This window comes from Xiphophorus maculatus, chromosome 14 (genome assembly GCF_002775205.1).
Source record: "Xiphophorus maculatus strain JP 163 A chromosome 14, X_maculatus-5.0-male, whole genome shotgun sequence".
Taxonomy (NCBI): domain Eukaryota; kingdom Metazoa; phylum Chordata; class Actinopteri; order Cyprinodontiformes; family Poeciliidae; genus Xiphophorus; species Xiphophorus maculatus.
In genome coordinates this window covers 18,907,032-18,930,003 of record NC_036456.1, presented here as the reverse complement: position 1 = coordinate 18,930,003, position 22,972 = coordinate 18,907,032, and the positions used below count along the sequence as shown (strand labels likewise).

The 22,972-nt window shown below is 38.4% G+C and overlaps 2 protein-coding genes across 3 annotated transcripts in view; one reads left to right on the top strand and one right to left on the bottom strand.

Moving 5' to 3' along the window:
• The window catches only part of LOC102223372 (protein O-GlcNAcase-like), a 20,057-nt gene extending 5,749 nt beyond the window's left edge, over window positions 1-14,308 (top strand). The window contains exons 4-18 of one of the 2 annotated variants that reach the window (XM_014468978.2): window positions 1,060-1,157; window positions 1,309-1,439; window positions 1,525-1,696; window positions 1,770-1,868; window positions 4,303-4,572; window positions 5,791-5,877; window positions 6,011-6,477; window positions 6,560-6,734; window positions 7,603-7,659; window positions 8,120-8,205; window positions 8,333-8,437; window positions 8,943-9,034; window positions 9,408-9,597; window positions 10,659-10,818; window positions 11,533-14,308. In XM_014468978.2, the coding sequence (XP_014324464.1) occupies window positions 1,060-1,157; window positions 1,309-1,439; window positions 1,525-1,696; window positions 1,770-1,868; window positions 4,303-4,572; window positions 5,791-5,877; window positions 6,011-6,477; window positions 6,560-6,734; window positions 7,603-7,659; window positions 8,120-8,205; window positions 8,333-8,437; window positions 8,943-9,034; window positions 9,408-9,597; window positions 10,659-10,818; window positions 11,533-11,669 (2,326 nt within the window). In that variant the 3' untranslated portion in view covers window positions 11,670-14,308. Of the gene's footprint in view, window positions 1-1,059; window positions 1,158-1,308; window positions 1,440-1,524; window positions 1,697-1,769; window positions 1,869-4,302; window positions 4,573-5,790; window positions 5,878-6,010; window positions 6,478-6,559; window positions 6,735-7,602; window positions 7,660-8,119; window positions 8,206-8,332; window positions 8,438-8,942; window positions 9,035-9,407; window positions 9,598-10,658; window positions 10,819-11,532 lie in introns of those variants that run through there. The other variant, XM_023346614.1, reaches the window with a different exon arrangement.
• Window positions 13,811-22,972, bottom strand: part of LOC102223112 (urea transporter 2-like) — a 21,654-nt gene continuing 12,492 nt past the window's right edge. Inside the window, exons 6-8 of the mRNA XM_005799634.2 lie at window positions 17,478-17,612; window positions 16,315-16,364; window positions 13,811-16,158 (exon numbers count right to left, since the gene is read on the bottom strand). Coding sequence (XP_005799691.1) covers window positions 15,976-16,158; window positions 16,315-16,364; window positions 17,478-17,612 — 368 coding nt within the window. The 3' untranslated portion in view covers window positions 13,811-15,975. The remainder of the gene's footprint in view (window positions 16,159-16,314; window positions 16,365-17,477; window positions 17,613-22,972) is intronic.

Below are 22,972 nucleotides of genomic sequence, written 5' to 3'. Positions count from 1 at the left end.
AAACACGCCTCAGTCTAGCCATCCCAACATAATCACCTCAAGAGGCCACGAGATGCTAGAATAAATCTCTGAAACCCCAAAATGTCACCACAGCACCTACAGCAGTCCCTACTGATGACATGACATTTCATGCTTGTACAAGCAGAATAAGTCTGCACAAGTTTAACTTTCATTGAAGGTGTGCAAAGAGGAAACCTTGGCTCTGTGAAAAAGCATAAAAGCCAGAGTACAATTTGCTAGAGTTTCTCTTACGTTTTTCAAATAAAGGTCTAAAATTGAATTGTTAAGATCACTGAACAGGAGGCGTGTTTTGGTGTGAACCTAGTAAAGTAATGTGAAGCATGGAGGTGGAAGTGTCAGTGTTTGAGGAGTTGTTGCTTTTCTAGGATCTGATCAGGTCATTGTTGAGTGAATGACTTTCACCATGTGTCAGCAAAAAGAAAAACAAAAAAAGAAGCAAAACTAGATCCTGCAAAATGACAATGACTCTATAGTTGTTTATAAATCCAACAATCACAGCATGAGGACTGAGACAAGTCAAAGCTCTGAACTTGATGTCACTCAGATGTTGTGGGGAGACGGCCAACAGGCTTCACATGCAGGAAACCCCTAAAACATTTCATAGTTTAAAGTGAAGAGTGGAGAAAGTTTTCCTCTGACTGGTCTGTGTAAAAAGAACCAATTTATTAATGGTTAATGTTTAATTATTTCCCCAGAACACATATTTAATAACAATTGTGTAAAACAGGGTGAATTTCTGTCATTTACCTTATGATCAATCATTTTCTTTTCCACTAAATGAATCAGAACAAGATTAAGTATCTATTTAATGAAGTCAGAGGAATTACAGGAGATGTAAGCAGCTATTCAAAAGTAACTAATTTCTTTGACAAGTCTGATGTTCATTTCAGGGATTAATCAGACATAAAATTCTCATCGGTGCGTCTTTGTAAATGACTGATGTTTGTCAACCTCTTAAAATGATTTCAATTAATTCTCTTTTGTCTTTCTTTTGTGCGTCACTGAGAAACATATTTCACCTTTCTCCATCTCCCTCAGGATGCAGCTCTGGGGGTTGAACACCTACCTGTACGGCCCCAAAGATGATCTGAAGCACAGACTGCTGTGGAGGGAAGTCTATTCTCCCGAAGAGGAAGGTTTGTACATTCACTGTAGCCTTCCATGATGGTAATAACTACTTTACAGTTAATTACTTTTAAGACTAATCACACATAGTTCCTTCTCTGCCAGTTTAACCTGCTAAATTGAGGCCATCATACTTATGACTTGTTCTTCTTCTTTTCACAGCTCAGTTGCGTACTCTTATAGCCGAAGCTCAGTCCCGGGGTCTGAGGTTTGTTTACTCTCTCTCCCCTGGTCAGGATATCGTCTTCTCTTCTTCCTGTGACTTGGCGCTGCTCAAACGGAAGTTGAAACAGGCACGTTACGCTCTCTAAAATATATCAGAAACACACCTGCGTGTTGCGTCCCCCTTACTGATCCTCCTTTGTTTCTCTCTGGCAGGTATCAGACCTGGGGTGCCAGGCGTTTGCCATCCTCTTTGACGACATCGATCACTCCATGTGCCAGGCCGACAGCGAGGCCTTCACTTCATTTGCCCACGCTCAGGTCACAGTAACGAATGAGATTTATCGCTTCTTGGGGGAGCCACCTGTCTTCCTTTTCTGCCCTACAGGTAAAACTGAAGTCTGCATAAAACTCTATGTTTTGTTGAACGAAACATTATTTTCTCTTTCTTTTATACTTAGAGTATTGCGGTTCTCTGTGCTCCCCAAGTGTGTCAAAATCTCCCTACCTGCAAACAGTTGGCGAGGACCTACTACATAACATAACAGTGATATGGACAGGTAAGACAAAAATCAATGAAAATGCTCTTAAAAGTTACATAATCTGTCTTCCTACTAGAATTTAGAACAGGGATGCTCAATATGTCGATCACGGGAAGGTTGTGAGTCGATCTCGGCAGAAGGTGACAAACTGAACGCCGCCAAGACGCTGAGACCAGCACTTTCTCTTCTGACATGTTTATCAAAAATATTCACTAAGATCCTAAACGTTTGTAGCTTCAATAAAGAATAATAATTTTTAAAAAATCAACAAATTAGTAATTATTGTTTCAACAAGGTGCAATTCAGTGCGTTTTGGTTCCATTAACACAAAAAAAGCGACTCAAAGACCGACTGACGAGCAGAGCAGGAGTTTAAAATGAGCTACTCAACCATCGCTGCGTTCATGAGAGGCTTGTTAATAATCGAGAAATAAATATCAAGCCTGGAAACCTGATATCGTAACGGACTGAATGTTTTGTTTTTAACGTAATCTCTGCTGGGCATGCGGGGCTTTTCTATCACTTTAATATTTCTGCTATAACTGATGTATATTCACATATCAAATAAGTCAATAGAGTTTAATTTACAATTTTTATGTCTTTGTGTCATGAGGTAGATCTCAGCCGGTTGGTGACAGAAAAAGTAGATCTTGGTCTCAAAAAGTTTGGGCACCACTGATTTAGAAATATACCTGTTGTGTTCTTTATTCGAAATGCATCTTGCCTAATAAATGCGCCAATAAAAGCACATCTCAGCACGCACTCATGCCAATTAGATTTTGCACAAACCCACTCAGCCTCCTCCACAAACCATGAAACCGTTTAGGTGCACATCCACCCACGTTCATATGAAAGTACAATAGAAGCACAGGATTGATCGCCCACTCGCTTCCAGATCACTTCTTTAGTTTTGGTGTTTCTCTCTGTGTTTCAACATCAGGAGCTAAAAAAGATTGCTAAAATATCACATTGTTATTGTATTATTACTGTTATTTATGTTCAAGAAAACACCTGACTTGGTTTGTTTACTGAGCCTACTTGCTGATAAAACTGCTATGTATTCAGGAATGTGTTTTCTCTGTGATGTTTGTTTGGATTGTTCAGTCGTTGCCAAAGGCATGAGGAAGTTATGTCATGCAACTTCAAGGATAAAGGAGCTCCCTCTCTAACTCTTAAACAGATCTAGCATTGTTTGTCATCATATCGTTCATTAGAATCTGTAAACCTTCTCGATTTTAAACACTTGGAAATTAGCAGAGGCGGTGAAATACAGTGCTAGTGAGTTGTTATGGAAGAGAAATGCTTCCCGGAGGATTTTCTGCTAAAAGACACCCAGCTGACCTGCCTGTATAAAATATGCATCAGAGCTGCTGAAGAAAATATGCAAAGTTGCTGTTTTGTGAACAAGCAATTATCTCCAGCTTTCTCCCACAGCAGATTTATTTAAAAAACATTTTGGCAAATCAATCTCCTAAAACAAGCACTTTATGTTTACACAAAGAATAACCTAATTTAGGTTATTTTTCTGTCCCAGTCCAGAGTCAATTATGGATTGATACAACCCAGGGCTGGTTATGGATTTAACTCAGCATATTGGGTTACAGCGGAGTTCAAATGTCCAATTTATTGCCCGATCAGATGAAACCTTCCACTCCGGGGGAAAGATGAGGCACTTTGTCTGGTCAGAGATCAGTTGAAGAGAGATATTTTTAACCAGCTTGTATTTTATTTTAGTCCCTCAAGTAATTCAGACAGTTTAACGAAGTTAGTGTTCTTGAAAGAGCCACAAAGCTGTGTGTCAGCATAAAAATAATAGGAGATATAACATGTATTAATGAGCCTTTTGTTGTGTATAGCAACAAAAATGACTAAAATAAGTTGTTTTCTTCCAGAGTGTTAATGAAAAACTCCCCTTAGCCTCTATATGGTCAAATAAATTATGTTTTTGTTTATATTAAATATTTTCACAATTGGATCTGAATAACAAAATTCTTACTCAGTATGTGTGCATAAAATGTCACATATCTCAACTGACATGACTAATATTTTAGAGAAAGTGTGAACGTTGAACACTAATAGCACAACTTGCACCAGGTACTTTGCAGCTAAAATGCTAGTTGTTTTAAGTAAATAAGCTTTCTCTCGAAATTTACTAAAGCTAAAGTACTCCAGTGAGTCTCACCTTGTAGGTATGCATGTATCCCAACAAACTGGGTTAATTTTTGACTGAACATTTGGTAAATAGATCCACTTCTGTACCAACATCACTAACTTCTGTTGCATCTGTAAGTGAACCAGCTGAGGTCTTTTTGTGTTCAGATGTTTTTTTATCTGTTTATCTAAAAATCAAAATTTTTAAATGGACTCGCTTAACATTGATTTAGAGAAAGAAGTTCATCCAATGTGTCCAGTTTTCTTCCTGAGATGTTTTCATTCATCACTGTGTCCCACAGGCAGCAAAGTTATTTCCAGGAAACTGTCCTTAGACTCCCTTGCTGAGTTGGAGTCTGTCCTCCAGCGGCCCCCGCTGATCTGGGACAACCTGCACGCCAACGACTATGATACCCGACGTCTCTTCCTGGGGCCTTTCAAGGGTCGCGACCCTCAGCTACGAAACCACCTGAGGGGTCTGCTGCTCAATCCTAACTGCGAATTCGAAGCCAATTACATCCCACTGCATACTCTGGGAAGCTGGCACAGAGCTGAAAAAGACTATGTAAAAGGTGAGGGCAGATTTCATTTTGTTTATAACGCAATATTAACTCTGCCGGACCGCATTAATAAACAGTCACTTCTTGTGGAAATGTCTAATATTCTAATATTCTAATATTCCTGGGGTCATTTTGACCACCAGGCACAAATAAGGCCCCATGCACATGGGCATGATTTTAGGTGTAACTGCAAAAGATTTTTGTCATTAGACTGTGTATCCACATGCATTCTGCATCCTGAGGAATCAGGAATGATTATTTTTGAAACCAAATTCCAGAATTTTATAATGGCCACGCAAACCGAGTCTTTTTTTAAACAATGACATCGTGCCACTCTCTTTCTCTATCTATATTTGAGTTTTTATCCTCTTCGACTGCATTGCAATGTTGAAACGAATATAAGGTTTGGAGATATGATTAAGTCTATTTAGTATAATTTATTATTCTGAATCCTGCTGCAAATGTAAAGTTTTATTACACAATTTAAATTGACAATAAAAAAGCCAGGAAGGAAGAGAGGGAACAGCAGGAGTCATAAAAAACAAAGGCAGCTGAGAAGCACTGAAGTGTGTGAAGTTCTGCTCTCTGTGGGGTGTGTGGAGGTGGTGCAGGGTAGCTGTGCAGCATGATAATGAGAAAAAATGAGGAGAGAGTAAGGTCCCTCTGTGTGGAGAAAATGAGGTGGATTCTGGTGCAATCAATTCCTATAAAATGTATAAAAATGATAAACACCTTGAGTCATAATACTAAATGGAAAGGAAATTCTTAGTGAAGGTTTGCTGATAATCTACGGCTGGACGTTTCAGAGTTTGGCTGCTTCCAGGCACAATGTGGTCCATAAAGTAAGGTGATTATGCAACAATGTTAAAGCAAGCTCAAGTTAGCTTTGTTCATTCAGTAAATAGCATACATTTGTAACTCAATGTGTTAAAGAATGTGACATTAAGATTGTTAAAAACAACAAATTATAAACATAAGAATAAAACATTTATGTAGAGATTTAAAAAGAAATACTCTAGTGACATTAGGTATTAATTTGAGAGTTTAATGAAAGCTTCTGTGTAAAAATACAGTAGGGGACCAATAAATGGTCCTTCTGGAACTCCATCAGCAACATTACTTTTACCTGATTCCGAATTATTATTAGAAACAGAATAAAACTGATCATCACAGTTTAATTAAAGTACCTTTTTGCAGTTCATTTAAGAAAAGTTATATTTGATATTTCAGACGACGAGTGTGAATACTGTCCAGAGAGAGCTTTAACTGCTGCACTTCATGACTGGATGGAAGAACTTAATCAGCCTCTGCAAGCAGGTAAAGATTATATAAACCAAAGCATCTGCTGATGCTTATGCACCACTGTAATAATAATTATATTAAATAAGTCACATTTTACCAAATCTGAACTCTGAAAGTTCTCACACTGTAGTTTGAACCAATATCTCAGGTCGGCAGAGCACAAGAGCAGAACATCGGGCCTCTGTCTCATCGTCGCGTACCAAAACTTCTGACAGGTCCGACTGTCCCGCCACCTTCAGAGCCACACATCCTGTGGCCAAACTCCCAGTCTTCCCACTCAATTCCAGCTCTCCACCCTCATCCCCTCCTATGGGCAAAGCGGAGAGAGAAGGGCGAGAAGGGGAAAAAAAGAGGCCACACCAATCCAGTCAGCAACTTCCAGGATCGAGGTCGGAAGCGCCTGCGGGTGGAGGCCGGGCACAGCAGGCGCCGGGTCGCGGGCTCTGTGGCGGGAAGGGCTTACTGAGCGAGGCCCAGGTGCGGCTGCTCGTTGGTCTCCACTATCTCCCCCATGAACACGGCCCTTCGGCGCAGAAGCTGCTGCAGGACCTAACCTGGCTAAAATCAAACTGCCACCTGGTCGGTGCAAACAGCAAGAAGACGCAGCCTCAGAAGGTTTTTCTTTCTTTCGTCAAAAATGATTTCCGACATGGAGGCCATCGCAGTTAAATATCTGAGTGCTTGCTTTTCCCCTCAGGTTGATGAGTGGCGTGGGCGGGCCTCCAGATTCCTGTCTCTGTGCGAAGACATAGCTCAGCTCCACTGCAGCGTAGTGGGCGGGGCTAACAGGGCTGTGCTCTATGACCTTTACCCTTATGTGTGGGACCTGAGGAACACAGCTCTGGTGGCAAAAGCCTTCATATGCTGGCTGGGTGAGTTCACCTGGAGGGATATAAATACAAGCTTAGAACAGGAGAGAAAAGAAAAGAATAATGCGTTTCATCTTACAATGGAGAAATTAGTAATAATAATAAAACTAATAAAATAGAGCAGCAGACATTGTGTGTAGCTACTACCATCATTCAATCATTAAGCCTCAAACTACATTCCTTGATGGTTTTTTTTTTATTCTTACACCAAATTTGTCTCTATTCAATAAAAATATGCTATATAATATTCTTTGTATATAAAACCATTGATCATTATGAGTTTATTTAACTTAAAGAAATAAATTACATATATTTGTTAGTAAGTTGTTTCAGATTGAAAAATGAAAGTTTCTCTTCTGTTATACTATTTCAGTAGTAATTGAAGTAATTCATGTATTATAGCACAGGTTGAACTGTCACTGCTTCTCATCTCGTCGTCGTTCTGCACCGTTAGCTCTGCTCTCACTCTGATATGTAGGACCGATCTGCTAAATCAACAAATAAATGCACAAGTAAATCAAACAAACTCTGACAGACTTTTCATTTTATAGATTTTGTGCTATATTTATTCTGTATTAATTATGCATTTAATATATTTTTAATTACTGTATTTTAAATTCCCTCAAAACTTTAGGCTCATCTTTGTCCCTCTATAACTATGTGAATGTTTACAGTAATTAAAACACTATGAAATGTCATTGAGCGGTTACCACATAGTACCAGATTACTATGCCTGTAGTGCTTGTTTGTAAAGCCTTTGTGCAGCTTGCATTTTACAAGCTAAAACACCTGCTGTACACTGACAGCATTCTTTCGCTCCACGCAGAGCTGTCGTCATACTTGAATGACATTTTCTTTTTGTTTCCCTCAGATGGGCGAGTGCTGAATGACGGCTCAAACCTCGCCTCCTGGAGGAACTGTTTTCACTGTGAGTAGGCATAAATGTTTCTCTCTCACTGTGCAGCTGGTGCAAGTTAAACAGTCAGCTGTCATTCTTCCAGAAAACACTGATGGATATTTGCAGATTATGGCTCACTGAGGACCAATACGTCACGTTTGCTTTAAAAGTTTAGGAAACATAAATGATATTCCCATTTGGGTGGTTTGAGAAGCAACTGTTGGAGAAGAAATGTGAAACAATTAGGACAGGAAAGGATAAGCCAGTAAATTCAATTCCAGATCAAATCAAGTCAAAATTACTCCATAGTAACGTAAAATAATAAAGTCATTCAAAAGATGACACTCACTGATGCTAAAACAAGCTGTAAAATCATCAAGTTTATTTACGTTTTCCTATGACTGCAGCACTTACTGATAAACCTTTATGTATTTCAGAGCCCTGACCGGTTCTGTTGAATGAGGAATGTTTTTCTCTGGTGTTTTTCCAGGGTGTGGGAAATCCACAGGAGCAGAGCTGCTGGGAGTGGACTCAGAGCCTTGGGTGTTCAAAGGGGGGGTGTCTGGGGAGGTGCAGGTAGCTTTAGCGATTTTGTCTACTGTCTTATTCTACCTCTTATTTCTTAGTCATTCAGCATTCATCTTTTTCAAGTTCAGTCCTAAACCCTTCATTCTGTTGTGTGTGTTTGCCGTTGTGTGACCAGATGCTCCTCCCGGTAGGCAGCAGCAGTGAACTTTTCACTCATCCCCCTCCTCTCTTTCCTACCTCTCGTCTCTACAACATCAGGCCCTATCACAGCAAAGACAAGGTAGGAGATGAGTTATTGTTTGCAGACTCAATTAATGTAATAAATATGTTTTCAAAACTTAACTTTGGTTCTGCAACTTTTAGATGTGTCCCTGGTCCAGAACACCTGATTAAAATTACTTACATACTTCCTGAGTTCGCAGTCATGTCCTGCTCATGACCTGTTTTTTTTTAAACTCAGGTGTGTTGAAGCAGAGATGCATCTGAAAGTTGCAGGACACTGGCAGGTGAAATGTCTTACCCAAAGACACAATGACTGAAACAAACAAAGTGATTTGTAAAGATATTTAGTGCAAACAAGAGTAATAGGCTTAAAACTGAGGAAAATTTAACACATTACAAAGTTATTTGCAGCCTTCTCAACTTATTTCTACTTTGTTGGAAATACGCAAAGAAAAGCATGTGAATAGACTTGAATACTCGAGCTCTTTCAGTGCTCTTTGAAATATTAACAAGGTTGCAAAGAAAAGCATTGTAATTATATTTTGAGGGATATGTGCCCGTAGGTGGAGCTGTACCGAATGGTCCGCCAGCTTCACCTGAGGACTCAGGGCGGCCAGGAGTCCACCATGGCTCATCCAGATGTCATCGGAGACAGGTCTGACAGCCTGTTATGAATCTGAAAATTTAAGATCCCCCTTTTTTAGTTTGCTTTCTTTACTTGTTTACCATATGCTTTAAGTACACAGATTTGCTGTGTTGTGCATTCAGATTGTATTCTGCATATCTTGGTTGTAACTAGTGGTGATGTACTGTATGTACGCTACTCTTTTTGCCCATTCCCCTCTGATCTCTTGACAATAACAAAGCATTTTCATCTACAAAACTCGAGCCTGCTGGATATTTTCTCTCTTTTTTTGGACCAACAACCATCCCACATTTAAAGCCTCTTAAATTTCTTGAACTGAACTGGTGTGCAGCATAAAGAGAGTTAATGCATTTTTATAAATAATTTTTATCTCACCTCCTAGATGTCTTGGCCCATGTCTGGCGCTGAGCCCTGAGTACAGCTTCATCCTGGAAGATGAGCTCGGCATCTGTGGCTGCGTGCTGGGCATCCTAGACGTCCGCTCCTTCGCGAAGCGATGCCAGGCCAGCTGGATTCCTGCCATGAGAGATAAATACCCACCCAAAGGGAGCAGCACACACTCAAACACACAGGTGAATATGTTAAAACTGGGCAGAGGAGCTGCTTGTGTGTTTCATTTGAACAAACAGAACACATAACATGCAGAATCATGCACACAAATGTTTAGTTATTGGTACCTGCTGTTGCACCATCTGGACCCATCCTGTCAAAGATTAATTACTCACTAAGAAGACGAACAAAAACACATTTCAGTTTTTGGCATTTGGGATGCCTCATGTTAGCATGTTCAAGCATAAGCTGGCCATGCTGCTCACACTGAGCAGCAGTATGCAAGTTTTAGCAGAGCAGAACATTCATGTCATTATGGTAAAGCACCTTTTATTTAGGTATATTTGTTAAAAGTTGTTGCGTAACACAAAGTTACCACAGCAGAGAACAAACAACCTCTAGCAACAAATCCATCCACGACTCTGGTGAGCAACAGACACAGTCAGACCGAATCTGTGGTTGATTTTTTTTTTTCTGCTTAATGAGTAATGCTGCATGTCAACAGTCAAACTTTTGGATGGCTGCCATTTTTACAGCTTACTCATGTTTGAAGACAGGACAAGTTTTCTGTCTGCCTAATGATTTATTGTTATGTGGCAGAAGGAGTTGAAAAGGCTCTTATAACCTGTTTTACTTTCAAACTGTTTTTACTTCCCCGTGTTTGGGTTTTATGCTGCATGTGAACAGAACCAGGAAAAGGTGGGAAAAATTCAACACTGGATGAATTTCAAAGTGAAGTGTTTCATAGATTTGTAAAGCAGAAAGTCAATGATCAAATGAAATTCAACTACAAGAGACAAAAGCTGGTTTTCCACATGCTAACTTACTTCTGCTAGATGTTTACTGAAGAGGATTAGAACCACTGGAAAAAAAAAATCTGACTTTTTTTCACAGAATTCTGATTTTCTTAGAATTTTGATTTTAATCTCAGATATTCTGATAAGAAAGTCAAAATTCTGAAGAGAAAATTAAGATTTTTTTTTTCCAGTGGTCCTCATCTTCTTCCACAGATGTTGTGACTGTTCAACATTTTTCCATCATCCAGAATAAATGATAATCTGTGTGTCTGCTGTCCTCTGTGCAGGACTTGGTAAAACTGATGGAGGAGGACCAGGGTGAGTACCCGGACTCGCTCCTCTACCACTTCCCCTCTCAGCTGCGACTGGACGCGCTGCCCGAGCTGGTGGACGTCAGCGTCGGCCGAACCCTGCTCACCGCCCTTCTCACTGCGCTCAAGGCCAACGGTAAGATAAAGGTCACATCCAGTTCCTCTCTGGTGTTTGGTAAACCGCAAAACTGCAAACCTCTTTAGATCTGTTCACTTCTTTTAAAACTTTAAGTAACAGCGCATTGCAAAAGCAGTCATATAAGTCAAACTTATTGACAAATACAGACTTTAATGTATTTTGCTGTGGCTTAATAAAATAGACCAAAGCAAAAAATAGCATTATTGTGAATCTGTGGTGTGAATTTTTGTTCAATCCACCCGAGTCAAGATGCTTTGTAGAGCCACCAACAAATTCAGATGCATTTCCATGCACCTGTATGGAAATGCATCTACCAGCTTTGCACATCCAGATATCAAAATTGCTGCACTGCCACATACAGATAAACACCTCACTATTCATATTGTTTTTGCAATATTAACAAGTGTGTATTCTTTTCCACTATTTTGTGTTGTGCATCACTAAAAATTCTAGTAAAGATACATTTAAATATTTTATTGTAACATTACAGAACATGAAACAGCTTGTAGGATGTGAATATGTCTCCAGTGCATTACAGATCGCATTCAGTTTTTTTTTTTTTTTGACAAACATATACAGAAGAATGTTTCACTGTGGTGTTTTTTGTGGGGAGGCTGCAGTTAATGCAGGTCATTTTATGTGCAGAGAAAAGGCTGATGGACGTTTCTTGTGTGGGCGTGGGTGTGTGTGTGTGTGTGTGTGTGTGTCCAGGTTCTCAGGGTGTCTTCTGTGAGGTGCAGCCCACCGATCATCAGAGGCTGGAGTTCTTAACCAAACTGGGCTTCCTGGAGATCCTCAGAGGAGAAGCCAGGAGCAGAGAGGGCGTGGTGCTCGGACGGCTGCTCTGAAAACAAACACGACAGACACACACACTAGCCATCACCTGGTCACACATTTCAACTCCTTTGAGAAACATCAACATTAATTAGTTCATCAATTTATCAAAGTGCATGGTTAGGTATAACAAAGGTTATTTTTTAACAAAATGTTGCCATAAATGTCACCGTGTTCGATCAGCTTGAAGGGTCGCCCTCCTAAACATAAACATTTTGAATGGTAATGTAAAGAGAAGGTTTCTTACAATTCTGTTATTGTGCTTGTTCAAAAACATTGTTTTCTTACTTTGACTAGGAGATGTTTCATGTAAGCAGCCCCATTCAGAAATATTTTGCAAACTGCCAACATTTTATTTTAAGTTGTTTGGTTTAAAATCTGCCAACATAAATAAGATGTTCCACCAGAAAACTGAAAGAAAACCAAAGCAAGAAAAATTGTGGACTTTATTTATTTCAGAAAGGGTTAGAATCTGTCAGATTAGAGAGAAAAATGCCACATAGGCAGCTTTACTTCAGCCTAATAAGATCTTTAGGTAACATAGACTTGTTTATTCTTTGAAATGCAGCACCAAACCAATAATATTCTTAAAAGGTTGAGGTGCAGATATGTTGTAGCATTTCTCCACTCTGTGCAGTTTCAACCACTCTTTCTGCCTGGATGAACATAACTGCTTTCCTCAGTTTTATTGAAAAGAAAGTGAGCACAACATTTTCCAAAGAAAGAGAAACCTGCTTGTTTAAAACCTGCTTAGCACCAACCTGCAGAAACACAGTGCCGGTAATAAATCGACTTCCCAGAGCAATTTTTTTCTTTTCTTTTGCTTATTGCTTTTGATCTGACTTGGATAAGCCTGTGTCTCATATTTCTTTGAAGAAGTAGTTTCGGACATTCAAAAGTAATTTCAGCCACCTAATTTACCTAAACTTCACATCAGCTGATCCCACAGACTGAAGCTACAAGGCTACTGCATAAGAGTAAAGCAGACTTCCACCATCTTAGAATAACCCCAAAAAATGCCAAAGACTATTTAATGAACTTTTAACAGTCTATGTGTTTGCACTGGGCAATTATTTAAAAACAACCCAATAGTTATTTACACAGGAAATCGATGTCTGAGGTGGGCTGAACTAGGAAATTCCAAGTTTCACTTCATGAGTAATATGTTGCTTACTTTTGACAAATTCTAACAAAAAGAAGCCTTGGAGTTTTATCCTTGACTGCTAACATCTTAGTAGTTCAGTGGGACATTTGGTGTCAATACATTTAATAAACTATATTTAAGCTGTTAATTTGTAAATGAAGACACTATAGGTGAGTTTTAACACTTTGTACAGGTAAAGGTTATTTGTTTTCCTGGTTTATGTTCATGCTCAGCAAATTGTAGCAGCAGCCACACAGTTCATGTTAAACAATTCCTAAAGGCAGGATTAAAACAGATTTTTTCCGTTTGATTTTGTGGTCTGAGTTCTAAATGATGGATGTTTTTTCTCATTTCGTCATTTTTACTTTAGTAGTTTTTTTTTGTTTTGTTTTTTTTATAGTTATTCCATTGAAATCATCAGACAACCTCAAGCTCTTTGGACTCTCATCGTTTACTATTTTTCTAGATAAGATGAATGTTTACATGCATGAAAAACATAACCTTGTGTTAACCAAGCAGGGTTACATGTATACAAACACAAAACATGCAAAGAGAATTGCAATGGCTGCCGCTCACGTGCATTAACACACACGAAGATGTTCTACTGGGCATTCCAGTCGTAAAAATGTAGTACGATAGGAGGACATTTTAAATGTATGCATGCTAAAACTTATTAGAAAAACAGAAAATAAAAGCTAAAAACATATAGATATATATGCACACACTAACACATTTTACCCTTGGTTCTTGGTTCTCTTATTTATTTATTTTTTACAGATACCTTCCATTATTATACATCACTTACATGGCTGACTCATGCTTAAACATAGCCACTCAGTGAAAAGTGTGACATTCATTTGAGGCGGATGCAAGAGTGGGCATGTGAATAATTAAACTGCGACAGCTGTGTCATCCGTCCTTCATTACAAACCCCAACGAGGCATAAACGCACCGTTCACACCCTGACACACGCAATCACACAAAAAGAAGCACAAACGCACTCAGTTCAACTGAAAGTATGTAGAACAATGAATGTTTTTTTTTATTTCAATATGAACATACACAAGTACTTGTGCAAGCATTTATATTTCAACTTTTTTTATTTACAATTATGTTCAATCAGTAGACTTAGACACTTTTGTACAATTTTCCTTAAAAGTCTCTCGTGAGGTGCTTTGTAATAATAAATGAAAGAAGATGGTGATTGCATAGACAAAAATAAAGCACCAAAATTGAATTGCATGATGTAAAGCAAAAAAAAAAAAAAAACAATAGATGGTTGTGTGTGTTGCAAGATTTTTATTGCACCTGTAAGGAGGTGGGACAGTTCTTTTCTTTACTGTGATAATCATTTAAAAATGTGAGTGTAAAGTTAGGAAAGTGTGTTCTAGAAAACGCAATACGTCAACAGTTGTGAAAAAATGTTGCAGTCAACATGAAGCACTGTGAAAAGTGAAGAAAGAAATTAACCACAACTTGATTTAATGCAATTGTAACAACAATCATGTCTGTATGAGTATTTAAAAATAACGGTTGCCTTTCAACATCAGGCTTAAGCATTGTCCGTTTCATTAAGTCATTACAAATTTCAAACTGCTACAAACTGCCTGCATAGAGTTACATTACACACAAACTTTGTGTTTACAATGAATTTTTAGTGGAGTGCTGAGTAGCACATCTATGCAGGGTAAAAAATAAAAAAAAACATATTACTGCTGATTTCAGTTTGGGTTTTTATTGACAATAATTTTCAAGATGTTTCATTTTAAACAAAGATGATGATGCAACTTGTTTTCATGTTTATTAAATGAATTTTTCCTTCTGACTTGTGATGCCTCTTTTTCAGCTCAAGATGAGGAAAATATTACACAGTAAAACCTAAAAGAAGGGATAACCAAACAGGCAGCTAAACAAAGAATACAGTTTACAAGATACAGAATATCTTGTATCAAAAACTCGACTAATAACATTACAATAGTAAGAAAAGGGTAATAAATAAGGAAACAACATTGGCAATTATGAATCAACATCAATCTAAGTGCTAAAAATTATGCAATTAAAACATAACACAAAACTTATAAAACATTAAATTAAGAAAATGATATATATGAGTAAGACAGTGATGAATATCTAAGAGTCCTGTCCTTTATTTCCTAAGTTTCTTGTCAGTGTTAAATTGAGACACTACTTTGAATAAATACCATTCCAGCAACAATCTTACAACCAGGCACATGATCTAAGTTTTTTTGTTTGTGATTTACAGTTTTTAATCATTCCATGGCATTAGTAAGTCACATAGTGTGCATCACTGCTCCCATGTTTGTATTAGAGTTTTTGAGTTAGTCCAACAACAACCTTACTTATTGTCATTCTCTGTTATGCAAACACTCAGTCTCCATAGATGAAAATTGACTCACATAAACTTAATGTGCAAACTTCAACAACAGGTCAGTTGGACCTATTTTTTGAAATAATTTAGCTGATCATTTTTTGAGCACTTTGAGACACTCAGTAAAAATTACAATGACCATTCATTCATTAGGTATAGATCAAGAGAATCATAAGCAATACACATGCTGCATGGAGGTAACAGAGCTTTACGTTTCACAAAAAGTGTTTCACTTCTTCAAATTTAGATCCCCAAAAAGTTTTTTTAAGTTGTTGGCATCTATGAGAAAAAAAAGAACATTGTTAACAGCAGCCTGTCACCATTCTTCCCATTTCTAAAAGTGAAATGAAGAATACCAAAGTTAACTAATTCCACAGACTGAAACAAATACTTTTAACCCAGACGGATTATTCCCAAAGAGCTACTTTACATACACCAACCTATGAATGAAGAATTCAGATTTTAAGTCAGTTTTTTCTGGATCCTCCCGTTTCTTAAAGAGATGATGTTCCAGTCATGCCTTTATCTACTGCAAAAAGCTTTATTTTTGTGAGGAAAAAGCAACAGCTGAAGAAATATTAAAAAGAATGCAGACTGCCTGGAAACTTCAAGTAAATATGGTTTAAAACATTTGCACTGTACTGTCAGTGTATGGGCAGTTCAAGAAGCAGCTTTGGAAGTGTGTCCATATAAAATTCAGTATAAAAACTCACAGCTAACATAATTTTTAAGATTAAAACTACCTGTGTTTGGTCCAGTTGGTGAAAAGTGCACATGTGACGTTCCGCTACACATCCGTGCTCTCCCTCTCTTCCATGTTTCCAGCTTCCCATTGGCTTCTCGAGCACATGTTGCATTCAGGGGCCTTGACTTGACCAATGGGGATGCGGTATCCTGCTAAGCTTCCGGTCAACAACAACATAAGTGTGGATGTAAGAGTAGCTGCCCAACTGCATGCTGGGAGACCCACCTAAGCAGAGGGAAGGGATGTGGTGTATGAATGGCACCTTTCGTAGTTTAAGCCAAATTTTAGATAGGTTTAATTGTCCAAGAAAGAAAGTTGCTAACTTATTAAGAAAGGAAGGAAGAAACAAAGACCAGATTCTCAAACAGTGGGCATTCTTACAGTTCCTAGCAAGTTGCTCAGGGCGATGTCTGAGTACGCAGAGAGAAACGCTGCAAACAAGAAAAGAGTAGTTCATAGAGAAAACTCTCCACACATTCAGTGCACAGCAGCACCTGGCAGCTCTTTTTCCTGATAGCAGTCAAAGCACCAATTAAAGCCAATTTACATGATGGGATGTAATTAGCTGCATGTCAAGCTGGTCAGTGCTACGGTCTGTGATGTCTGTGACCGCTACAGTGTGCTCTTTTCCTCTCAGATATGAGCATGGCTAAAGTGGTCAAATGGATTTCCAGTCTACACTGATTAATGACATCAACCTTTGGATTAATAACATAGAAAAATTACTGCACATGAAAAATGTGAAGGAATGAAAATGCAATTTACAATGTTGGAAAAAAGAAATGCTCAAATTGAAAAAAATATTAAAGGTATTCAGTCTGAGTGGTTTACTATTATACTTCTAAAAGCAATTTAAATTACTGAAAATGTACAAAAGGTTGTTTTTTTTTTTTCATTTTAGTTTCACTTGAACTTCAGTAACCCTGTCTTAGTTCTATCAATATTTTGCTTATTTTTGATTTAAGAAATGTTATTTTCGGTTCATTTCATTGCATTTTTAGTGTGATATTAATATTCCTATAATTATGTTTTCATCACTGTCTTACTCATATATATCATTCTCCTAATTTAATGTTTTATAAGTTTTGTGTTATGATTTAATTGCATAATTTTTAGCACTTCGATTGCTGTTGATTCATAATTGCCCATGTTGTTTCCTTATTTATTACCTTTTCCTCACTATTGTAATGTTATTACCTAGTCGAGCTTTTGATTCTTTGTCGTTACTTCAGCTTCTGGAAAGCACTTTGTTACATTTGATTCTACCAAAAGTGCTCCATAAAGATTGAGTTAATGATTAATTGATGCAGTGGTGAACATTTTTTAAAAATACTCCAAATAAGGCTGGCCCATGTGGTCATATGCAGTAAACAAACGACTTTAGCTTTGAGTGTGAATAAGTTAATGTTGGTTTTTATAGAGAGTTGTCAAAAAAACAGAATGGATTGACAGATAGCTGCAGAGTCTTCTTGAAGTCCATGTGGTCATGACGTTTTGCCTGATTCTGTGTTACTGTGTGTGTAGATTTTGTAAATGTTTGTCACCGTTGGCGATGGCCAAGAGGTGGGTCCTCCAGCTGAAGGTGAAGAAGAGTCCTCCAACAGCCATGCAGCCCAAAGCACCATTGAAGCCCGACAGGCCGGAGTAAAGCGAATCATGACGCACTGCCATGGATAAACCTGTGACACATCAACACACACACACACAAGATGTGGTCACATAAACCCATGAAAATAGCCAGATACACAATCAATCAGGACGTCTTGAAACAGCAGTACCTTTCTTGTCCATGTGGTGGGGCTAGACACATACTTTTGTGCTGCTACCCCTTTGTGCAACCCTTAATTTGCATGTAACCTAATAAGGACATTTTTCATTTGTGCGTCAACACACCTAAAATGGGGACCAATGTTATAAGTGTTAAAATCCCCAGAACACATTGTTTAACTAATTAGCCTCGCTTTGCTGTGATGAGAAAACCTGTCAGAAAGATACGATGAATCACTTAGAAAACTGCTGCTAATTAGCCAGGCCATCTGTATTCAGTGTTTAATCACAAGGGAAGAAAAGCCTTCTTTTCTTTAAGCGAAAGTCGTATTAAAATATTTAATTTTTATTTCACTTTAGTCATGCTTGCATCACCCAGTCTGTTAGAGGCTGCTGCAGGCTTCTGGTGATGCAGGTAAACCTATCTCTGACTCATACCCACAGCAGACAAACTATAAACTGATTACATTGGGGTCATTCCAGCCCAAGTAGATCTCAGCTCAGCCAGATGCTCTGACATTTCGTCCCATGGCCTCCAGCATCAGCAGCTGCAGTGGGACTCTCACCCCCACACAGAGGGAGATAATAAAATCACACTGTGGTGAGGAAGAATAGGGCGGCGGAGTTCAGCTGCACATGTTAATATGTTTCACCTTTAGATTAGCCACCATGCTGCCCAAATCTGGAACGATGAACTGAACAATCATAAATGTAGGCATGATTTGATTATCTTATCAGGTAGGCAAAAACTTCAAAAATAGAGCAGTCGCATTAAATTATCCACTCAAGCGGTTCCACTTTGAGTTTCTCAACCTGAGGCCCAGAATCTAGAGGGTTTGAAGCTTTTCCTAGGACTGCACTCTTCTAGATGCCTCAGAGGTTGTTTCCCAAAATCTGCTGTAGCCACGCCCCCAAATTTTACTCCAAATACACAGATTCACCACTGAGGCCTGGAATCCACAAATTCTCCATTTTCTCCTTAAGCACTTTGTTTTTGGGGGTTTTTTAGTTTCTCATGTTCCTCTTTCTTAATGTTGCTGCCAACTGCTTATTGATACTAGAAAAACTACAGAATTACCACTCCTAACAGTTTTAAATGCAATAACTTTTTTATGCGTTTTATCCTGGCAGCTTAGGCAAAAGTCGGTGTTGTTCTTGTTGTACTGTCTGAGTAATTGACACTCCTCCTGTAACACTGATGGGTGTTAATTTTCTTAAATCCAACAGGGCAATAGTTAGGCTGGAACAAAACATCTACCAGGAGCTGTGATAACAACCAACCAAAACTCTAACCCCTTATTTTGCCAACACTCATAATTGTGAAGATAGTAAAGAAAGTAAAACACGTCCAAAGCTCACTAGCAAAGAAGATGATTCTGCAATTAAAAATAGGTTTTCTTAAGGCTTTCTACACATTTACCAGAGATTCAAAACTAATGATATAAAAGACAACTGTTTCTAAAATAACCATTTACAATACCCAAAGTCTGTGGAATACTAATTCTGAACAAACACACAGAAGACCATAGCAAGTGCCAAGACCAGAAAACTCAGCTCACAAATTGTACAGTCTTACCAAAATTGGACAAAAACAGGTTGAAAAGTGTTGCTTGGTCTTTGGGAATCTTAATTTCAGTTGCAACATTTGGAGGATTTGATCAAATTTAGCTTTAGCAGCATCAAAGCAAGTTTCCATCAGGCCTTGGCTCAACATTTCAGTTTATTGTAGGCTGTATAACGGTGTGATAGATGTTTTCTTGGCACACTTTGATTACTGATTGGTCAATACTTTGCATTAGCAAATACTTTTTGGTGGCAATGTATTACCTCTATGTTGCTGCTGACCATATTGTTTCCCTTAATGACCATGTTTATCACCCATCTTCTGATAGCTTATCTAATCTGCTATGAAGGACACATTTTCTCAAATAGTCTTTCTAAGCATGATGATGAGTTCACTGTACTCCAGCAGCTTACATCAGGGGTGCCCAAAGTGGGTCCTCGAGGGCCGGCATCCTGCATGTTTTAGTTCTCTGCCTGGTTTAACACACCTGGATCCAATGATGGCTCATTAGAAGGCCTAAGAAGCACATTGACATGCTGAAAAGGTTTTTTACCATCACCAAAGAGACTAAAACATGCAGGATGCTGACCCTCGAGGACCGACTTTGGGCACTCCTGGTTTATATGCTCATCAAACCTTAATCTATAATAAAGCACCTTTGGGAGATTCACATCACTGGATATGCAAACAACAAATCTGCAACACTGTTATGTATAAAATCTCAGAGGAACTTTTCTGACAACTTATTGAATCTATTTGCCAAATAATTAAGGCAATAGTGAAGGCAAAACTGTCTAAAATCCAGTATTAACAATAGGTACCTAAGTAAGTGATCAGTCAGTGTACAAATCCTAAAACATAGAAAAACATGAATCTGAAATCTACACCCTCTCAGTTTAAAAGGCTGCCTAATCAGCACTGGTCCATTAATCACATTATAGGACAAATTACATTTTGAACAAATGTGGGCTGCAAAGTAATAAAGCGAATAAAACGGCCACATCCTGAGGGGTTATACATGCCAGTACCAACTTTCATGGCGATCCATCACAGTGTTGTTAGCAACAAACAGGAATCTCATCACGGCACCGTGGAAATGTCAACCAAACGCTGCAGTCATTAAGATTTATCAAGTGAGGACAATGAATGTGAGAAATGCCACTAGCAACCTCTCCAATTATTACTGATATATTTCAGCTGAACACTAGAGTAGAGGCTCGTCTACAAATTAAACTCCAGCTGATTCAGATTATCTTTGTAAGCAAGTTTCTAGATCAAAATGAAGTGCTTCCACAAAGCAAATTTAAACAAAAGCAGATTTAATAAGACACGTTTTTAGCTGGATTTTAAAGGAGGCTGCTGATCTGAGAGTCTTTGAGCCACAGAAGAGAAAAAATATTCTGCTTCCTTTAAGTTTTAGTTTTGTATCGGGGCAATCAGCAGGTCTGATTACAGGGATGTATGGACTTAAAAGTTCTGAGATGTAAGTTGGTGATGATTGGTTTAATGTTGGCTCTCCAAGACAAACCCAATTTCTTGTGAAAGGTAATGGACACAACCTGCCTACCGAGAAGGTGGTCACTTAAAAATGCTGGCAGTTTTTTTTGTTTTTTTGAGTTAATGAAAAACATTTAAAATTTTGGCTCCACGCGTCTCACGTCTCTAGCCGCTGCTTGCTGACCAGGGTGCCTGCAGCAGGAACTGCATTTCTAACCTCCTGCGTGACCATGAGATCATAAATAATTCAAACTGTCAGACTATCTAAAGGAAGAACCGTTTAATACCCCAACCACTATGTTTCCTGTGTTGGTAACGTTCTCTTTTTTAATTATATACTCATTGGTGTTTCCAGTTGTAAATCTTGTGTGATGAAAAAGCCTTTTAAAAGCCATTACAACTCTGAAATGCCAGGCTTGGCATGCTGAGAGCAGATAAGGGAGAAAAATAGTCTGGACTAATTCACATCCTTCCTGCATGGAAACTGCAGGATTTTTCAGAGTAATATGGAGTTTGGTAGCTGCCCTGTGATAGAAAACAACCTTCAACCAGCATTGTGATCGATTTACTCATTACGCAGTAATAGGAGCTGCAGTTTAGCAGTCATGTTCAGAAGCAGACGGACCACGCCCCTGTGCTGCGTCCTCGTGATGTCTGCTGGTCCACTCTGCCATGATAAGCTCTCCTACAGCTGTTTGTTCATTTCTTCACATCCACAGACACCTCTGCTGTCCTCTCTTAATCCTCTTCATTTGCTTCCATTCACTGTTTGACCCTTTCAGTTCTTGCTCTTGTTTATGTTGCTTACCTACAAAATGGCATCATTGTGGAGTAATATGGGAAGAGAGCTGCAAAGGATGCTGTAATTTTCACAGTTTTGACTATTATTAGGTGTGTGTGTGTGTTGTATGTTCTAACAGGATGAGTCAGACTGCTTCTATCGTATCAAATGCTAACGTCTACTCTTTCTTTTTTTTTACCTTCACTCCACCTGTCTCCATCTACTGACTAGAGTAACAGGCACAAAATAAACAACTGAAATAAATCAGATGTACATATCACTTTTATCCAGGGCTGCTGAGAGGAAACAGTCTGTTGACCCTTCTTGTTTATTCAATTGATGAATCAATCTCTGCAGTTTGTATTGCATTTCTGGAAAGTAAATATTTGTATATGCATCTTGGTTATTTCTGTTTCCCGGCACGGAGCTGCTTTAAAGAACACTCAAAAAATTTTCAACAGGGTTAAGGTCAGGGCTGTAACATCTGATGCAAAACCTGTTTTGATATTTATTTACTTTTTTCACCTTGACATCATTATTCTTTTGTACCATTCAGGTGTGTTGAAGTTTAAACTGTTAAGCTGTTCGTGGCGAGGCAAGAATGCGAAACGGTACAGGATTAAATGAATAAATAGATTTCACAAGGCCCATCATGACCCTTATTTTAGAAAACGTTTGTTTGGTCCACCGGTGAACTTGGATTTTGAAACAGGTGCTTATTTTTTGTTTGGCTCCCAAATGTGAGCAAACTTCGTCGATATTCCGCTAATGTCAAAAAAACTGTTGTGTTGCAATTGCTGTGTTTTGATTTTAAAGGAAATGCAGTTAAAATTACACGTCATTAAGTCTGTTCAATAAGTTAAGAAAACATGCCGCACCGTTATCCTCCTACCGCTTCCTGTCATCTTCTTCATTTTTCTGCCAGTATTAACCTCTGACCACGTGACTCATGCAATGCAAAAAACATGTTTACATTACATTTTTGTGAAACACACTAATTTCTACGCAGCTGATAAAAAAACAATTTTAAAAACTTGCCATGTTTTTGCTGTGTTTCCATTAAGCAAATTTCTTTTCATAATTCCAATTTGCACAATTTTAAGGTGAATGGAAACGCAGTTAGTGCTGCAGAATTCAACATTCATTCATACAGTGGGATATATTTGAGCATCTGTGACTCTTAAATTGTTCCTTTCACAGTCGAACCATAATCCTGGTTAGAAATCAAAACTGATTTTGAAATTGAGAAACAAGGCCAATACTGAGCACAAATTTCCTGATGCTGCATCCGCAACCTTGTTAAAAAATGCGTGGACCATGTTTAAAAGCTGCTGTGCCAGCTTACCAACAAATTAATATAATTGTAATGTTGTATATTTTCCTCCATTAATTACCAGTGCAGTCACCAAACATCCACATGTCTAGCCAGA